The sequence below is a fragment of the Cryptomeria japonica genome, chromosome 1 (genome assembly GCF_030272615.1).
Source record: "Cryptomeria japonica chromosome 1, Sugi_1.0, whole genome shotgun sequence".
Classification (NCBI taxonomy): Eukaryota; Viridiplantae; Streptophyta; class Pinopsida; order Cupressales; family Cupressaceae; genus Cryptomeria; species Cryptomeria japonica.
Window position 1 is genome coordinate 662907695 of NC_081405.1, and position 19144 is coordinate 662926838.

The 19144-nt window shown below is 37.2% G+C and overlaps 1 protein-coding gene across 1 annotated transcript in view; it reads left to right on the forward strand.

Moving 5' to 3' along the window:
- Nucleotides 1-19144, forward strand: part of LOC131071982 (chloride channel protein CLC-f) — a 69018-nt gene that overhangs the window by 35275 nt on the left and 14599 nt on the right. Inside the window, exons 6-7 of the mRNA XM_058007981.2 lie at nt 13879-14118; nt 14414-14626. Coding sequence (XP_057863964.1) covers nt 13879-14118; nt 14414-14626 — 453 coding nt within the window. The remainder of the gene's footprint in view (nt 1-13878; nt 14119-14413; nt 14627-19144) is intronic.

The window sequence follows — 19144 nt, forward strand, 5'->3', positions numbered from 1 at the left end:
GCTGGTCCCAAGCTAGCTATGCTTTATTTCCCTTGTTCCCCTCATGAGGTGAATGGGTGGAAATCTATTGTGGGGTTAATGGATAGTGCACCTAGAGGTTGTCAAGGCCATATCTTAAACCTCTGCAAACAATGAAGAAACAACTACTAACTCTGAAGAATTTCGAAGGGGAAAATAGAGAAAACATTCTTTCAAAGGAAGCAGAGTTAATCCAGGTAATAGTTTGACATTGATGTCTCTATAACATGCATTGGCACCGAGCTAGAATGCTTCATCTTCATTGTCCTCCTTGCTAGGTGAAGGGTTGGATCCACTTCTTTGGTTAAGTGGTAGTGCTTACAACATGTTTCTGGTGTAGCACCTCATTTTCCTTGCTCACCTTGAAAGGTGAAAGGGGGAAAATCTCATGAAGTTAAGGAGTAGTTCCCTCACAGGTTTTAGAGGCAGCACTAGTCACAAGCCAATAATGAAGAAACATGTGCCAACTACGGGTAATTTCAAAGGGAAAAGTGATAAATTATGCTTCTATTTTGGCTGGAAACATCTGATGGAAATTCAAGTGATGATGAGTTGAAGGTCTAAAACTTAGCTCATACTTATAATTTGACTGTATTAACAAGTCCTCTTCATCCATGAGATCTGATGTAATTGAAGCTACCTGTTGGGAGACTCCCTTGGGGCTATGACATTGGGGGAATATTATTAGATTTTTTATGGACTGAGTAATTGTATAGAAGTCTATAAAATCATTCCTCAAGGTCGCTTTGAAGGCACAAGATGATGACTAGGGAAACATAAGAGACTGTTGTGACCATTTCACACATCGCCCCATTAGAATGGAGACCCCCTCTTCTTGCTTTTGTTTTGTTTTTTCTCTCTGCTTGTTTTTCTCTCTGCTTTAGGATTTTGAGTGAGTGAGTGGTCTGTCTGGGCTAGGGCTAAACCTTAAGGGGTTCTTTTTGGGCATCATTCGAGCTAGGTCCAGTCAAATTTTGGAAAATTGTTAAGTGTCTTCCTGAAGAATTGAGATTGTTGGAATGAGGTAAACCTTTCAGGGGAGTAAAATAGGTCTCAGGTTAGGTCTAGATTGAATGAAGGTTTTTAGGGCAAAGTCCTGTTTGTTTCCGAGTCTGAGTCAGTTAAGCATGGTCAGTGAAGAAAGGGAGTCTAGTCGGCCAAGTGAAATAGGGAATGGAATAGATGATGCCTGAAAATGTTAAATTCGCTCCTGACCCTTGCTAAGGGTCCAGGGCGAAATTCTTTGTAGACTGGATTTCCTTTACAATTTTGACTAAGTGTTGACATCTTTGAAGGTGAAATTGTGTGTTCTTGCCTGGAGAGGTTTTGATCGATTTTTTGAGAGCAAGATGATGCCTGAAATGGAAAATTCGCTCCTGACCCTCTCTGAAGGCCCAGGGCGAACTTCATCCTAAGCACAATTTCTTGTTTTGAGAAGACTTGCTAACTGGTTCCTGGCCTTGAAAATGACCTGACTTTGCCTTGTGAAGTGGTTTGAGACTTAAATTTTGAGCAGTTTAGCCTAAAATGAGGATTTCGCTCCTGACTCTTGTTGAGGGTCTAGGGCGAAAATGTTGTTTAAGCTTATTTGGCACTGACTTTGGCTAACTTGTTTTGTGCAGGGTCTCCCGGAAGGAAGATTGGACGTCACTTGATGCAATTGAAGGTTTGAAAGCATGCAAATTGATGATTTTTGGGCAGCAAAGGCAAAATCGCTCCTGACCCTTGCTGAGGGCCCAGGGCGAAATTTTGATTTTCTTCATTTTGCAGTGAAAAAGGATCAAGCTTTGAACATGAATGGAAAATGAACAAATCCCTCTACCCGCCTGAAAAGGTTTTAACTTGAAATGATGAAGGAGTTGTCCTAAAACATCAAAATCGCTCCTGACCCTTGTTGAGGGTCCAGGGCAAAAATTCCTATTAGAGTCATTTCTGGCCTTGTTTGGTCAAACTGAGATATCAAAGGCATGGTGAATGGTGAAATGAGCATGATGAAGCCTCCAAACTTGTTTGAAGATCAAAGATGAAGGAGTTTTGCCCAGGAAAGGCAATTTCGCCCCTGACCCTTGGAGAGGGTCCAGGGTGAAATTCTTTATAAGCACATTTTTTGACCTTTTTGGGGCATGAAATCCTATTCACAGCACAATACAAGATGAAATCTTCCTTAGCAAAGAGGTTTTTAGATGAAAAGTGAAGTCACAATTGCAAAATTCGCTCCTGACCCTCTCTGAAGGCCCAAAGCAAAATTCTCAAAAACACATTTTTCTTGCAAAGTCAAAATGATTTTTATGGTTGGAATGGATGTGAAAAGGCATGTTTTACCCATTGAAGATAATTTGGATGATCAACAAAGAGGCAATCAAGCTAAATAGGGAAAATCGCTCTTGACCCTTGCTGAGGGTCCAGGGCGAAAATCCTAACATTGGACCTTATCCTCCAAGTTTGAATGAAGCTAAGCCTAGGCATGAGTTTGAAATGATGTTTAAATTGCCTTGAAGTGAAAAAGGATTGTTGAGAGTAAAAGTTTTGAAGGCAATTATCAAAATCGCTCCTGACCCTTGGAGAGGGTCCAGAGCGAATTTCCGAGGTTCTCTCCTTTTTTTGTAGAATTAAGACAAAATATTGCTTGGATAGGAGAAGGACGTGACGTGTTATGCCTTAGAGGTGATTTGAAGTCTAAAGAATGAAGGAATATGCCTAAAACCAAAAGGTCGCTCCTGACCCTTGGAGAGGGTCCAGGGCGAAAATCATAAAACCAACATGTTCCCTTCAAGGTTGTGCTAAGGCAAGGTTATACTAAGGTAAAAAAGGCCTCCAAAGACATGATGAATAAAGATTTGCTTCCAAAAATTGATGATCCTGGGCTAGGAAAGAAAAATCGCTCTTGACCCTTGTAGAGGGTCTAGGGCGAAAATTTTAAAAACTCTCATTTTACCTTGCAACAACAAAGCAAATTTGGATGGGATGGATAAGGAAGGACGTTGCCCAGCGATGAGTAAAAGTTTCAACGAAAAATGATGATGGATTGAGCCTAATTTGCAAAAATCGCTCTCGACCCTTGGAGAGGGTCCAGGGCGAAAAACTTGGAAAGAGGATTTTCTTGCTTAGTTTGGAGGCATTAACATGATCTTGCTTGGTGAAGAAGTTTTTTAGACAAGGAAATGAGGATTCCTAGTCAAAGTTGCAAAAATCGCTCTTGACCCTTGGAGAGGGTCCAGGGCGAAAAACACCAAAATCACACTTTTTCTCCTAAGTTGGATTGAGCTAAGTCTGGAATTCAGTGAGAAGACCTATTTGAGATGCCTTGAAGAGATTGTTAACTTTGAAAAATGACAATTTTGAGCCAAATTATGAAAATCGCTCCTGACCCTTGGAGAGGGTCCAGGGTGAAATTTCTCTAAAAGCATTATTTCCTTCAAGATTTTTGATGAAGTAACTTCGTGGCACAAGGAAATGGATCTTGGAAATTGCGTTGAGAGTTCAACAATCAAAGCCAAGGTGGATTACAACCTAAAATGAAAAAAATCGCTCTTGACCCTTGGAGAGGGTCCAGGGCGAAATCCACATTTCCACCTAAATTCCTCATGCAGAATGCCAAAACTTGAAACGCAAGACCTTAACTGTGTATGAATTCACCCTCTGGGAGATTTTAGAGTCAAGGTACGAGATATTCAAAGCTAAATTTGGAAAATCGCTCTTGACCCTTGGAGAGGGTCTAGGGCGAAATCATCATGAAGCTTCATTAAGCCTTGTTTAAACATGGATATTCCCCAATTTGCACTAAATCGCCAAAATTGCTAAATTTGAGACGTGTGGAAAATTAAATTTAAATTCGCATTAATTTAAAGACATTTTGCATTTAATAAATTAATTTTAAGCCTTGAAATAATCGAAATTTTATCTTGGAGGCATCTAAAATTAATTTTTTAAAATTAAAATTTAAAATGAGCGCTCAAGGCATTATTTTGCCTTTATTTTGCAAGTCGGCCACCCTTTTTTGGAGATTTTATTTATTTTTTTACCCCTTTTTTTGGCCAAGTCGGCCTTGAAGGGAGTAGGGTGAGCGCTCTATATAATGGAGGAGTGTTGCTTCACATTTCAAATCACTCATTCATTCCTTCTAAGTGCGAAATTGAAGAGCAAATTGGAGGAGCGAAATATAGCTTGTTTGGAGCGAATTTCTACTGTGGATACAAAGGAGGGTGGAATTTATTCTTTTTGAAGCTAGAGGAGGCGCAATTCATCCAAGAGAGGGCTATGATTTAAACTTTGCCTAGCAAAATCCATTTTCCTTGCATCATTTTCAAAGGTCTTAGAGTTTAGTACTCAAGAGGAGGTATGGCGAAATTATCCTAATATCTTTGTTTAAGACTTGATTTTTGGGCACTTTTTTTAGAAAAGTCTAAGTGTTGATTAGTTAATTAGGAAATGATAACTCTAGATTTATCATGAAGTTTCCTAATTAATATCTTAAATCTTCTTTTTGAGTCTTATTTTCTATCCTTTAATGCTCAAGGACTAATTTTGAAATGTTGTGTAGGTATCAAGATGGCGACTCCTAAGGCTGGAGTATCTACTAGTCGCCCGGCTCTCATCAAAGAAGATTAGAAGAATGACGAATTGGAGACCAGGATCGTGTCCAAATGGAGCAATATCGGAGACACCAACTTAGGAAACTTCAATGTGAAGAAGTTTCGAGAGGTCCCCTACATTGGCAAGCCATCACCTGTTGCGAAGAAGATAATTGAAAGTGGCATCATCAAGGCGGCAGGTTTCATTCCAGCAGTCAAGTGTCATGAGCTGATGATCGAGTGTGCCCGCCACTATGACTCACAATCAAGGTCGATCGTATCCAAGGAAGGGAACACCTTAGCTGACCTTTCAGAGGAAGCTATAAGTGAAGCTCTTCATCTTCTAGAGCATAAAGATATGATTTACAAAAGCTTAGAAGGAGCTAGGTCGATCTATGAAGATGATCAAGACACTTGTCTGAATCTTATCAATAAGAATTGGTTGCTCAAAAGTCGGCCTCGCCTGAACAAGATTCCCAATACACCGCATAGGATCGACTTCCAGGAGGAATACAAAGATTTGATAACTTTGCTCAATCGAGTTACAGGGGCTCCTCAAGCCTTCTACTTCGAAAAGTGGATGTTCTTCTTCATTCAAGTGATAGTCCAAGGAAAAGGAATGCTTCATTGGGCCAGAATTATTAGCAATAGTTTGGACGTGCAGTTGAGAAGGCTAAGACCCACCAAATCATTCCACATGAGCTCATATGTTATATATGCCTTAATCAGGAGTTTCCAGTATGCAGGGCTACCTCACAGAGGAGTGATCGGAAGGGGGCCCGGAGAAATGAGAGTTTGTGATTCCTATGTTCATCTGCATCATCCGCTCAGAAGTGACTACAAGTTAGTCAATGATACCTTCACGATGAACATTACTAGGATATTGCAAGGTGGGATTCATAATCGACTATCTCTGGATGCGCAAGAACTTGTGAAGAAGTATGGTGCATGGTTCATCCAGTTTCAAAAGTTTACATACATTAGAGTTCATGGGTGTCCTTCACCTCCCTACATGTTGCCAAGATATCCGACAGACAGGATAGTGCTACTTGAGGTAACTAGACAGTTGGCAGCTTATGCAAAGGTATACAGACACAAGCATGGAAATGGAATTCCCGTGCCCATCATACTAGGGAATTCACTTGAAGTATGTCCCAACACTCAAGCCTCGAAAGATGCAGAGAAGGAATTATCTTTATATTCATTCACATCCTTTGCCTCGCGGGAGAATTTTGATCCTCACGGTTATATGGAGGAGACAATCGGTAAGAAGTACAAACATGAGTTTCAGGTGGAGGACTTTTGGATGAATCTCCCAAGTGATTTAGAGGTTAGAAGAAAGATGCATTCCAGGCTACCTTTAGATTTCATCAGGAAATGCAAAGTTTATAGAGTAGTTGATCAAGCCCAAGATAATGGCAGATACCTCCAGTCGTCCTATGACAAAGAAGATAAAGGAGTGAAGATAGATTGGAATGAGCCTGAGGTTTTAGATTTGAGAGCTTTGATGGCTCCTGTTTTATCATGTACTCACAGATGGGTGGATGTACAGCATCAGAAGTTGAGAGAGCAGAATGTATCAATGACTTTTACTTTGGAGGCAAGACCAGAGGAAGGAGAAGCAAGCGTAAGTGAGAATACTTCTCATCCTAGAGGTGCAAAGAGGAAAGAAAGACCTGAGAAAAGGGAACCTTTCAAGAGGAAGCAAGAAGCCAATCGTGATCACCCATCAAGCACATCTTCTCGACATGAAAAGAAGGCAAGCCAAGGAGAAGATCAAGGGAAGATGGTACCTGAAGTTGATGAATCTATGGAATCCATAGTACAAAATGACAAGCCAGAAAAGGGACAGACGCCTCAACATTCATCAAGTGAATCTCCCCAAGTTGATGCTAATGAGCTACATGAAGAGAAGAATGATGATGAAGCAACATCTCCTCTCCGAGAGGATGGACCACTGCCTAAAGAAATACAAGTAAGAGAGACAAGATCTGCCATCTCGGATTGGTTAAAAGAGAGATTGACAAGGGTGATTGTGGTTGAAGAAGAAGAAGATGTATTTGATTTAGAAAGCCTCGTAGGAAATTCTCAAGAGGTAATGGAAAAGAAGAAGGCCACAAAGATGTCCAAGGTAATAAGGGATGAAACAGGATCCAGGAAATTGCAAATTGCTACACCAGTGGTGGACAAGTATGAGGATGAGATTCTTGTAGATGAGTATGACTTAGAGACATTTGAGCTTGGTCCGCTTACCACCGAACAAGCGATGGAAGAGGCAACCGATTCATTTGAAGCACTTAAAGACAAACTTAAAGAAGAAATGGAAAAGAATAGGAAGCTTGAGAGAGAGGTCAGTGCTTGGAGAGGCTATTTTAGTCATCTCAATCAACCCTTGAGACGTCAGGATCCAACAGTATCTCCTTTACAAGCACTTCCTCTTGAATCAGTTGACGAAGCAGAAAGGGTCAAGAGCCTGGTTCAGCTTATGAGCTCTTGGATTGATAAATCCCACACGATAGCCGTTGAATTTGCAACAAGAATGATGAAGACAATTCACTGAGCTATCCAGGTCCTTGAGATTATCCATAATCTAATGATAACTGTAGCCGCTTTCACTCACACTAGAGATGTTATCATTCCTGTCCTGCAAGTAATAAGGCAAACACCAAGACGGATCCTGGCACAAGAAAAGAAAATGGATGGAGGAACTCATAACCTCCTACAGTGGTCAACTCTGCTCCAGATGAAAGAGGTCCTCTTTGAAGACATCAACACCAAATGCAGTCAAGTTGAAGGTATCATCCATCCAATTCAAGATAAGGTGTTCGAGGTGTTGTGTACCATTCTTGGCAGGCGGATCGAGATTGAGACAGATGTGGGCATCCAAGAGTTGGAGGAGAGAGTCAAGGTCATCTTTTGCAAAGAGGAGAACGTCATCACAGATGATCAACGAGACCTGATGTTCACTACCATGTTCCTGATTGAGAAGATCAAAGAACTTGAACCTGGATGGGAGACAGTTCTTCTCGCTGCCTTTGATCAGGTCATTCATTTGGAAGAACGGATGAAGAATCTTCCTGAGATTCTCATTGCTGAGATTGAGGGAATTGTTTCCAGATTCGTTGGATATGCTAAGAAAGAGCATAGGAAAGGGAACAAAATTCTAGATGAAAAGTTGTTATAGGATGATGTGGCAGCTTATTTCCTATTGGTCTATGTTTCCTCGATATTTGTGCCAATTAAATATTTGGCTATGCATTTAATAATGTTCATCTAAATGGGGACCTTTTTTGTAAGAAACCCTAATTAGGGTTTAGGTGTCAAAATCTCAGTCGTTGATCTTCTTTCGATCTGGGCCATTCATTGTGTTTGAGGATGCTATATATACCCTCACTCATTTTCATTTTGATAGTAGTTGGAAGTTAATAGTTAGAGCTTAGAGAAGAAAGTTATTGTGTAGCAAGATTGAGTAGTGAAGAAAGGATTTTGAACAATTGTTGTCTATTTGGCTTTGAGATCAATAAAATATTGAAGTTATGGTGTTTTATTGCAATACTTGTGGCTATCTTCATGGTTGTTTATCTTCTTGAATCATTCTCAGTCGAAGTAGTATTTAAGTTCAAGTTTGAAGGACTAAGTGTTGTGCTTGATCTTTGGTGAGATTCACGTTCCAAACCACTAGCTTCTTACTGATTGTAAGGACGCCTTGTGTGGTCAACTGGAGATATTGAGATTGCTTAAACATTCAATCATTGTTGAAAAATTGATATGTGTCTTTATGATAGTATCTATATCCTTGATGATTTGAAAATCACTAATCACCTTAGAAGATCGCATCAATTCCAGTAGAGTTGTAATTTCTTGGCAATACTGAAATTGGTAGAATCTTACCAAGTCTAGCCTACATTGAGTCATTCTTAGGATTAGATTAGCATTCATCTCTTGAAACCCTTATCTTTTGATTTTTTTTTTGAGAATCTGTTAGTATTAGGAAAATCCTGTTCCTGCAGTCAAACGAGAGTAACACGGACCAGCTTTCTCAGAAAGTGCATAAGACCCCTTGAAGAAACAACATTTACAACGACCACTGGTGCTTATCCACACGCAAAGATCCTACAACGAAGAACCTTGAAGTCACCCTGATTGATCCTTTTTGCGATATCTTCAGCATTCAGAGGCTTTAATCAAGAGAGGATAAGGTACCATTTAGGTATTTTATTCTGTGTTTGGTTGTGTACAAAATACACGTCAACAGAGACCTTGTAGCAATTTTTTGTATTTGAGGATCACAATGTAATTTGTGTCTTCTGCATGGACAAATGTATTTTATATATTTTTGTTGTACTTTATTTTTTTTTTGTACTTTGCTATTGTTTTCCTACACAGAATGTTAAGATTTCAGGTTTCAGCTTTATTATGATGTTGAAACAAAAAATACAAAATTTGGAATTATTATAATACTCTAGTTTTTGCTTCATATGATTTATTTGGTAAATTGTGCTTATTTAGATTAACCAAGCACAAATTGGATTCTGTTCTAGATTATTTTTTCTGAGACTTGTGAAAGACTATAAGTTTCCATTCATCTAACCAGAAAAGAGAAGAGTGTTGGTAAACGGGAATTGTTGTAATTTTATTGTTTGCCTTTGATGGCAGAATATGTAGAATTAGGAAATACAAGAGAAAAAAAAAGCATATTTGAAGCAAGATTTCTTCCTTCACTGACATGTTTACAATATTTATGTCAATGATATTGTAAAGGAGAAGAAAGACCAACACAAGGAAGATGCATTCCGACATTAACTAGGAGGCACAATTACGAATTCAACCTATGAGGGGCTATTGGATGCAGAAGAACTCACAACTCGTAAAGAGAGGTTGAAATTTCCTTTCATATTCATGTGTTCTTTAATAACCAATGTTACCTGGAAATGCGTTTCCACCCTAAAGGCACACGTTTCGGAAATAGAAACGGTTTCGGGTACGAGGAGACGGCCGGAAATGTTTCCAAGCCATCCCCAATCAAGCAAAATTTTTGGAAACGGTTCCAGAAATTGGAAACGGTCAATGATGTGGTCAGAGACCGTTGACTGTTCCCCAAGCGATATCAATCAGTGGAATTAATAATTTAATATCGATATTAATCAATGGAAGCGTTATGAAATATAATATCGATAATTTAGAATATAGATTCTGATTTATAAATGTTATTTTGTTGCTATGATCAATGTTCACTGTGTTACAATGTTATATAAATATAAAATTCATGAATATATTTAAAATTTCAGATTTCCATATATATATAGCCGTCCCCTGCCGTACCCTGCTGCGGGAAAAAAAAAACGTCCCGGAAACCTGTTTCCCCGTCCCTCCGTACTGGAAAGTCGGGGTAACATAGTTAATAACCAATAAGCTTCATTTACTTGGTTGAAGATGACTATATATGCTCTTGTTTGGTAGGAAAGCCACATGAGGCTATTGAAGTCAAAGAAACTGATTAAAACATCGTTTTGTCCTATTTTGTACAATCAAGAGAAACTATAGAAAAGGTAGTATTTTTGATAAATGCAAGCAAAGTTGTTAGGTAGCACAGTTCAGCTTTCTGGAAGTAAACCATCATATCGAATTCTTACAAGATACCCAAGAATACTTGTGAATTACGTTGGAGGTTTGCATGGTCACATCAAAAAGGTAACTGATCCTTTTCTATGCGAGGATCATTACTGATGCATGCAAGATGGCAATTTACATCGAAATGAATGGGAAGAAACTTAAGAAAGGTACTAATACCACTTCAATATTCCAAGAGTAATCTTCCAAGTAAAAATAGAAGAAAGGTTAAGGAAAAAAGAAAATTTTGTGTAAAAGAATAATGAATCCTTATACATCCATTGCAAGCATTGTGATATTATGTTTTTTTAAAAAGGTCAAAGTTTGGAACTTGTCATCTTGAATTCACCCTCATAATAGGAAATAAGATACAATAGATGAAGAATATGACTTCTAAAGTAGATGGACAGCGGTTGAGTGTGCTTCAAGACCAGAAAAGAAACGGCTTGCACCTTGATGTAAAAGAGCTTGACCTTATAGCAACAGAATTTCAAAGTGGAATGGAAGATGCTCTTTCATATTAAAGTCCAAATCAAGATGAGCAAGGTGAATGCCTAGTTTGATTTAGGCTAAGAACATGATATTTGAGGTGCTAGTATATGAATTTGGGCTCAAGTTGTAGAGTCATCCAAAGCCAAATCTCTTCTGGTCGGCTGCAAAAAGAAACCGAGCTTTATTGTCCACAGCAGATAATTACATGAATGTATTGGAGTGTGAAGTAGTACCACTATACATTTGTGAATTTGTTTTTGAGAGCTAGTTCTCTAAATAGAGTAGATGTGCAGGCTAAGGATGTGATATCTTATTGATCATGGATTTCTGCTGTTCGCTAATTAGAATAAAGGACTGGCTAATGCAAGTATGAAGTTTTCTATGCTGGTGGTTGAACCTAAGGATGGAGGAATAAGAATAGCAGTAGAGAATTGTTATCTGATTCACCACCGCTAAACATTGCATTGTATTAAGAAGTCACTTTTGGAATTTGATGAGATTGAGAAGCAATTGCAGGAACTTTTGGTACAAGGGGTGATAGGCCATGCTCTTGACCATTTGAGTAGCTTGTATTTTGGGTACCCCAAAAATATCGCTCCTTGAGATTGTGCATTGATTACAGAGTTCTTAACTAGATAAACATTAAGAATAGATATCCTTTGCCTAGGTCTGCTGATCTACTTGATTAACATCAGCATGTGAAATATTTCACCAAAAATTCAGATGGAAGAAGATATATTGAAGATTGATTTCAAATATAAAGAAGGATTGTATGAATGATTGGTACATTTTTTTGGCTGGTTTAATGCTCTGGCTACCTCCACAAGGCTGACTTCTCTTTCTAGAGTCATTTAGATTATCTATTTGGAAAACATAGGTTTATTCTTATTTTCAGTTATACATGGGAGGCACATTTGCAGCAAGTACTAAAGACTTCAAGAAGAGTCACTTCTTAATATGAAAAAGTGTGATTTGAATCGGTACAAAGATACAAACAATATTGAAATGTTGAAGGTACCAAATGTTCAAAGGTGTGAGGAGTTATATAGGTGCTACTCAGTATGCATGAAAATTTATGGTTTTTTTCTCTAAGATTGCAGCACCTCTCCTTGCCATCATCAAGCAATAAGTCATTTTCATATGGGGTGAACCTAGCTGACAAACTTTTGAGGAATTGAAGAAGATGTGGAGTCCATTGATATTAGGACTTTCCAATGTGAATCTTCATTGAAATTGAGACAATGGCATTGGGATATCTATTGGAAGCTGTGCTTATGCAAGAAAAATGATCATTGTATTATCATGCTGAGTAATTTTCAGCAGTAGCGAACTATCCCACTCATGATAAGGATTTGTATGTACTGGTGTAAGTCATGAAGCAGTGTAGCATGATTTGTCAGGAAAAGTAATTGTGATGAATGCCCACATTATTATAGAGAATGGGGGAATGTTGTGGAAATATCCTATAGACATAATTTCCTACAAGGGATTGTCAATGAATCATCCTGTTTGGGAGCATCTCTTGGTGTCCTGGCTGTTGTCAAGGTAGCAGGGATGCAGGGCTATCCTTTTTGGGATACACCAATTTTCCTGCACAGGGGATATGAAAATAGGAGACAAGTTTCTAGGACAGCCCACCTTTCACCTCTCTCCCTATCAAAGTGAACAGCATTGGACACATCCATACAAATAGTCCATTCAATTATTTTTCAACAATTTATCATGAAGTAGGTATACAAATGTCAATCACCCATTATAATACATTGCATAATCTGGATGAATGATATTTGAAAATCAAAGTGGAAGTTAGCGTTTCCATCAGAGTTTCAAAATTTAAGGTTTCAACTATTGTGGCTGCATTAAGCAGTTATATATATGCATACAAAACAAACAAATCAAGTCATAGGTCATTGATCATTGGTCAATGTTCAATCTTCTGCTTTATACTGTCCAGGAAAGGTGCAACTTAATTAGGGCCCGTTTCATGATTATTAATATATTATCATTAGTCTTAGGCTCTTTTTTGCAATTTCAATCCAACCAAACCCTCCTGCACATCTCAAACCGCATCAACTTGTGCAGCATTCTCTGACTCCACATGATGTTGTTTGCCCATTGTTTTCTTTTCCATTCTTTCCTCATATTTATAGGAATGATCGTGGGTTCTAGAGTTTTGAGCTCTTAGGAAGACTTGTAGAGTTAGGATTTGCATTTTTTTCTTTAAAAAACATTTTGAAAAAAATATATAAACTCTGAAGATGGTTGTTGGATATGGCTAGAGGTTTCCAACAGGGTCAGGAGATGGCCAGAAGTCTGTAGCTTGATGTCCCCAATCTGGTGTACAGAGTCCTCACTATCCCACTGGCTGCCAGAATGGAAGACAGCTTTGCATCTTGACTGTCCCTGTGACCTATGGGGATATGATACATGCTCCGTAACCGTCACAGTAGTCATCTTCACAGAAAGAAAAATACCGACAGGAGAAAATATAGATAAGATGATAATTTAAAAATTGTGAAGGATGGTATCTTTAATCAAGCCTACTACAATCGGAATAGGGATTAAACAAGGGGAATTCTTTAAATGATACATTACTCATCAATTTTCCTGTTAGACTCAAGCTATATGGATGCCTTATGGATAGACTCAAAGTGTAATGGATGTTTGTACCCTCAAAGAATGCATTGTAACTTGTTACTAATGCTCTAAATCAAATCACATTTGATTTCTATTGACAAAACACATGTAAAATAAGGTGCCACAGTGAAAGTTAACTTTCATTTCCCGTTTCCATTTGGGCCATATCAGCAGTGTATAGGTTATTTGGGATTGTGAGAACATGATTTTTTGAAAGAGCATAATATTGTGCAAAAAAGAAGTGATGCCTGTGGTTCTTGTTGCTATCTATCACAATATATTTATTTTATTTGGAAGATTATTGTACTAGATTGGCTTTACCGAATCTGTTTTGATTTCTAGGTTTTATTTGGTGTCTAATTGAGATTCATAAGATGATGGAAAAATAATCTCCAATGATCTGTGGACTATGTTATGCTAAAGAGAAGTTGTAGTAGGACCTAAAAAACACCTATTTATTTGATCCTTTTTGACCCTACACCTATTAACTAAATGCAATTATCAAATTTTTATACTTATGGAATGAATCTGTTTGCCATATTTTACTCAGGGTGCTGTTGGGTTAGCAATTTGGGTGGCGTCTGTAGCAAGTCAATCAAAGGATACCGAGTCTAAAGACAAACAAGGGTCCGTTCATGCTTATTCACCTTTGACAAATAATAGAGTTCAACACAGTGTCCAGGACCTTTTGAGGAAAATGGCTGATGGGAAGGAAGTGGAATTATGTGTTGTAGAGAATGGAACTGGACTTGACATGATACCTGAGGATGACCTCCTACATGAGTTGAAGGTATGGTTTCAGCTTTAAAAAATTATCTTTAAAGATTTGGTGTCAGCCATTTCTATAAGTTTTCAATCTTCATACAGTAGACTGTAGTATGCCCATGATATCATTTGTTTTGTATTGTAATTCGTCTTTAGTGTTTTAAACCACATGTCTTATGCATGGATGGATGGGCATAGTTTTATCAATCAATCTTTTGGCTCATTTGGCCAGCTGGATTAATTGCATATTGTCTATCGCCAATATTTCAGTTGAATCTGGTAGAAGTTTTGTTAAGCATGCTGACTCAAACTTTTTGCAGGTTGTCCAAGCAATGTCAAAGAGTTATATAAAGGTCTCTGCAAATCATTCGGTAAAAGATGCAATACAACTAATGCTAGAATACCAGCAAAATTGTGTACTTGTAGTTGATGATGAAGATTTATTAGAGGGCATTATGACTCTTGGAGATCTCCAGAGAGAGGTGCAAGGGACTGCTGATGCTAATGTAAATGGTGATATGACAACTATAGATGTAAGTCTTTTCCATATTGGGTGATGGCTTTTTATACAAAGTTTCCAACTTTTTTGAGTAATATTGAAAACTGGCAAGTAGATGGTTATAGAATGAATTTTTGAATTGGTTGCATCATGCATGTATCGTAGCAGCAAAAATTGTTCTTGGGAATGAATTGGCTAACCAAAAGAAAAATTGTATATTAAAATACTTAATTAAAAGATAAAAAAATTGCTGTTTTTTAAATTTAAAGGCATTTTAATTGTACAGAGACATAGATAACAAATAAAACTGAGAGTTTACCCCATAAATTTTGGAATGCAGATTTTGTTATTTATGTTCATGGTGCCGATTGCATTGTATTGCATAATGCATGCTGCATAGTGCATCAGAGTTAACTACATACTAATAGTTTTAAATTACAGTTTACTTTGTACAAAGTCAACCTACAAACTAAGTACAAAGTTCAAAAAATTCATACCTAACCAATGACTCTTGTTGCTATGAAGAGAGCTACACTAGAGGGCTATAGGTCCTAATGATGAAGCTTTAGGGTGAGTCTCTTCCGATTTGTTCAACCACATCACTATCAATGTTCACCTCCCCAACGATATCGAATCCTCATCCTCAAAAAGAGGGTCCAGTTCATCATTTGGATCCACTCAAAATTTAGATTGATTTCATTTCAAAATGGGTATTTTAAAACTCTAACCTTGAGCTTTCGTTAGCTTCATGTGCAAGTTATGGTGAACAAACACCAATTCGTTCACCTGCCATTGTGTTAGAGGTTTGTGTTTCTCTGAATGTATGTTTTTAAGAATGCTCCAAGTATGTTGACAGGTAGATGAATTGCATAGCAAGGTCAAAATGTGCATTGCCATCCATTAGAGGTTTTTAGTTTTTTGGCTTCAAATACCCCTCAGTTCTTTGAAAAATGCAAATTGGCCCTAAATTATATTGTGTACAATATAGTCAAAGATTAACAATGTCTACAATATAGAGAGACTATCAAAATTTACTAGAGTCTATTTGGTTTGAAGGTTTTCTTGCCTTGTTTGGGAGCCATAATTGAGAAAAAACCTCTTGCCTACTTGTATATTGGCAACTCTACGATAATTGCATCCAATGCTTTTGCAGTATAGAACATTTTTTCCATGCATCTACGTAGGCGCTATGTGACCTCAACATTGTTTCTAAATGAGGGGCTATAGAACAATGATGGATTTAGATAGAAGACAACAACATAGAAAGAGGAATGCATATGCCAATCTCATCTGTCATTGGTTTTGTCTCACAAAGAAATGTCTTTCATTTTCCATCCTAGCCCTCATTAACATGTTGTGTCTCATCTCAAAATCTCAGAAAAAATTATTCTCTCACTATTCTGATCTATTTGATTGGAAAAAGCCAAATTCCGTCCGCTCATTTGAAGTAAACATATACTTCAATTTTATCTTGTGTTGGCAAAGACTTTGCAATGCAAGAAGTGTAGCAAACCTTCTCACCCTTAGCCAAAGTAGTTCCTTGCTCTTTGTGAAGGTTTGCATCATACACAACACCCTTGTGTGATTGCAAATAAACTCGGTAATAGTACAGGTCTTATGCAATACCTCCTTAATCCATTCAAGTTTTGCAATGTCCTCTAGGGTTAGATCAAAGCAACAAGTTCTTTTCAATCCTACTTCTACTAAGACTTGGGAAAAAAAAGGAAAAAGGATGATCATTTAGAAGGTTACTTCTAATCTTAAGCTAATCCTATGAACTCTGGAGACGAAAATTGCAAAAGTGGAATTCAAAACCAATTCTTGCTTCGCCAAATTCAACAACTACACAAGAAAGGTGCTATCTTCTAAGGAATTTAAAATATTTTCATATCACTCATATTCACCAACATTTTGAACAATGAATATAGCAATAGAAGTTAAGTTTCATTTGCTGGTTTAGGCTAATTTTGCACGATAACTGAAAATCATCCAATTATCAAAAGCTAAGTCACCAGGTTCGGCCGAATTTCATCCTTGAAGTTCGAAATTCGCCGAACTTCAAAAAAAAAAAAAAAAATCGTTAAAATTCGCCGAGAACTTCAAAAAAAAAAAAAAAATTTTTTTTTTTTTTTTTTTTAATAAATTTTTGGCCTTCTTCTTCTGTTAATATTTTTTAAACACATCTTTTCTTTGATTAAAACCCATTAACCTGTTCTTTCTTTAAGATATTTATGTCTGTTAGAACCCTCAATTAGGATGAGAAAAAAAATGCTGAAGATGATAATTGATTACCCAATCAGTGAGGTATTCCAGTATTTGGTGATTCTGTTATTCTCATAAGATGAGATAAAGATGTTACTTACAATAAACCTTATTAGCAATTCATATGGAACCATCCCCCATATGAAAGATTGGTTGTTTTATAGAATATATCTGGCATATTTATACTTATGGCGAACTTAATTCGAATTTTATACATTTCGAATTTTTCCCTCATCGAACTTCATTCGAATTTCAAAGTTGTCGAACTTCGAATTCGAATTCGAACCTGGTGACTTAGATCAAAAGTATGAACACATCCATTCCACATTAAGCAATTCTATCAAATCTTTTATTCAATCTATCAACTTGGAAATGGAATCTATTCTAAGGAGAGTTGAGAAACCATGCTAACTTGCAAAAGTAGACAAAGATTCACCAACAATTGAACAATGAATTGTGTCTTAGCACTTAAGAAGTATTATTATAACAATTTCTCATAAATCTCTCCCTTTACAAATGAGAGGAGGGGGGTTTATATAGGCACCCCATTACAAAGCAACGACCCAGATTGATCGAAGATCAACGATCAAGATTAATAGATAAAACCCTAATTAGGGTTACTTGCGAAAAAAATTCCTTTCGGCCAATGGAAAAATTACAACACTTTGGATAACCAATGAGAAAATAGGAGCCACTTGTTGAGTCTGGTTCATTGCACCTAGACATGTCTGACTTGGAACCCTTGGATTGCTTGATTGATGACTAGGATGCCACCTCAGCTTGCCTTGCAGATTTGATTCCCATCATGAAGAAGTGTTGATACCTTAGGCAATATGATTTGGATGATCAAGTTTCTAACTTTGATTAACTCTTCTGAAACTATCTTTCTCCCTTGATCATGAAATTCTTTGCCTTGGACTTGAATTCCTAGGTGGAGTTCTTGACTTCATGTTGCAATGTTCTTCAACCAAGATTGCCTCCTTGTATTGACCCTTATTCTTGGATTTCTGAAGTGAATTCAAGATGATTATTTTCTTCATTCTCATTGTGTCGTGAACTTGTCGTTCCTTGGTGTGGAATCTTTTGTGTTTAGGATTTTCAACAGAAATCCAAGGTAGATGTAGAGCCTTTCATCCTTGGATGACTTGATCTTCTTGAATGTCTTGATGAAGTGCAAGTCCTTCTTCTTTGTTCATTTCATCTTTGGATTCCAGCTTGAAGCGTGAATGTTGTCCTTCCATGCATTGTGGAATCATATTTCCAACTGGTTCTTGAGAAATTCCTCCCTGAGTTGACATCTACTACCTGAAAATATGAAAAATTCGCAAGTTAGGGAAATAATCATGATGTTATATGACAAATTTCGAAAGATAACTCTGATTTTCTGATTTAATTCTTGAACTTAGACCCAAAATCAGACTAAGTCAAGTCTGAAAAACGAAAATCAAATTTACAAAACTTGGAAATTATGGAATTGAATGTCTGATTATGAATTTAGCAATGCAAATCAGACTTTAAGAAGGTTCTGGAAATTTGAAATCAGACTTGGAATTTTTTTTGAAATCATGATATTAAGTCCGATTTAAACTTTAGGATTGAAAATCAGAATTGGAAAAGATTTTGGAAGCGAAAATCGGAGTAGAAACATTCTGGAATTGGTAAAAAACAAAGTCTGATTTTAAGAACTTCTGCCTTCAAGACTGAAAAAACACAAAAAAACAACCCTGTTCTTCTGTTGGAGTTCAGAAAATTTGAAGGAAACCTCACTTCTGTGCAGGTCCAAGAATCAGATTTTTAGAATAAAAGAAGGAAATTTTGAAGCTCAAAATCTGAGAATATGCCCTGGAAATGTTATTAGATCTGCAAGAATTGAAGAAATTTCTCCAAGAATGGCTTCCATTCTGCCTTTGAATGACTAAATTCTTCCTTAGAATTTCTTGAAACCTGCAAACTCTTCTCAAATCTGCTTTGCAACGCAAAAAGAAGCTTAGAAAAGTTCTAACTCATTAGGATGAAGAGAAAAATTTAAAATTGTGAATAGTGAATTACCAAGTATGATGTCTTATAGGAAACTGGAACTTGCTCTACCTTGTTTTTTTTGTTTTAATGAATTTTAAAGGCAATGAATATAGTCATATTTCCAACCTTGAATCGAACTTTCCTTGTGTTTTATTGTTTTTGTGCTTTAAAACTTGTTGGCAATTCCCTATTTTGTTTCCTTCTAGAAGCCTTTTCTCTTCTTTTCAATTCTTTTTGCTTTATTCACCTCTTTCTCCCTTGTTGGTTTGGG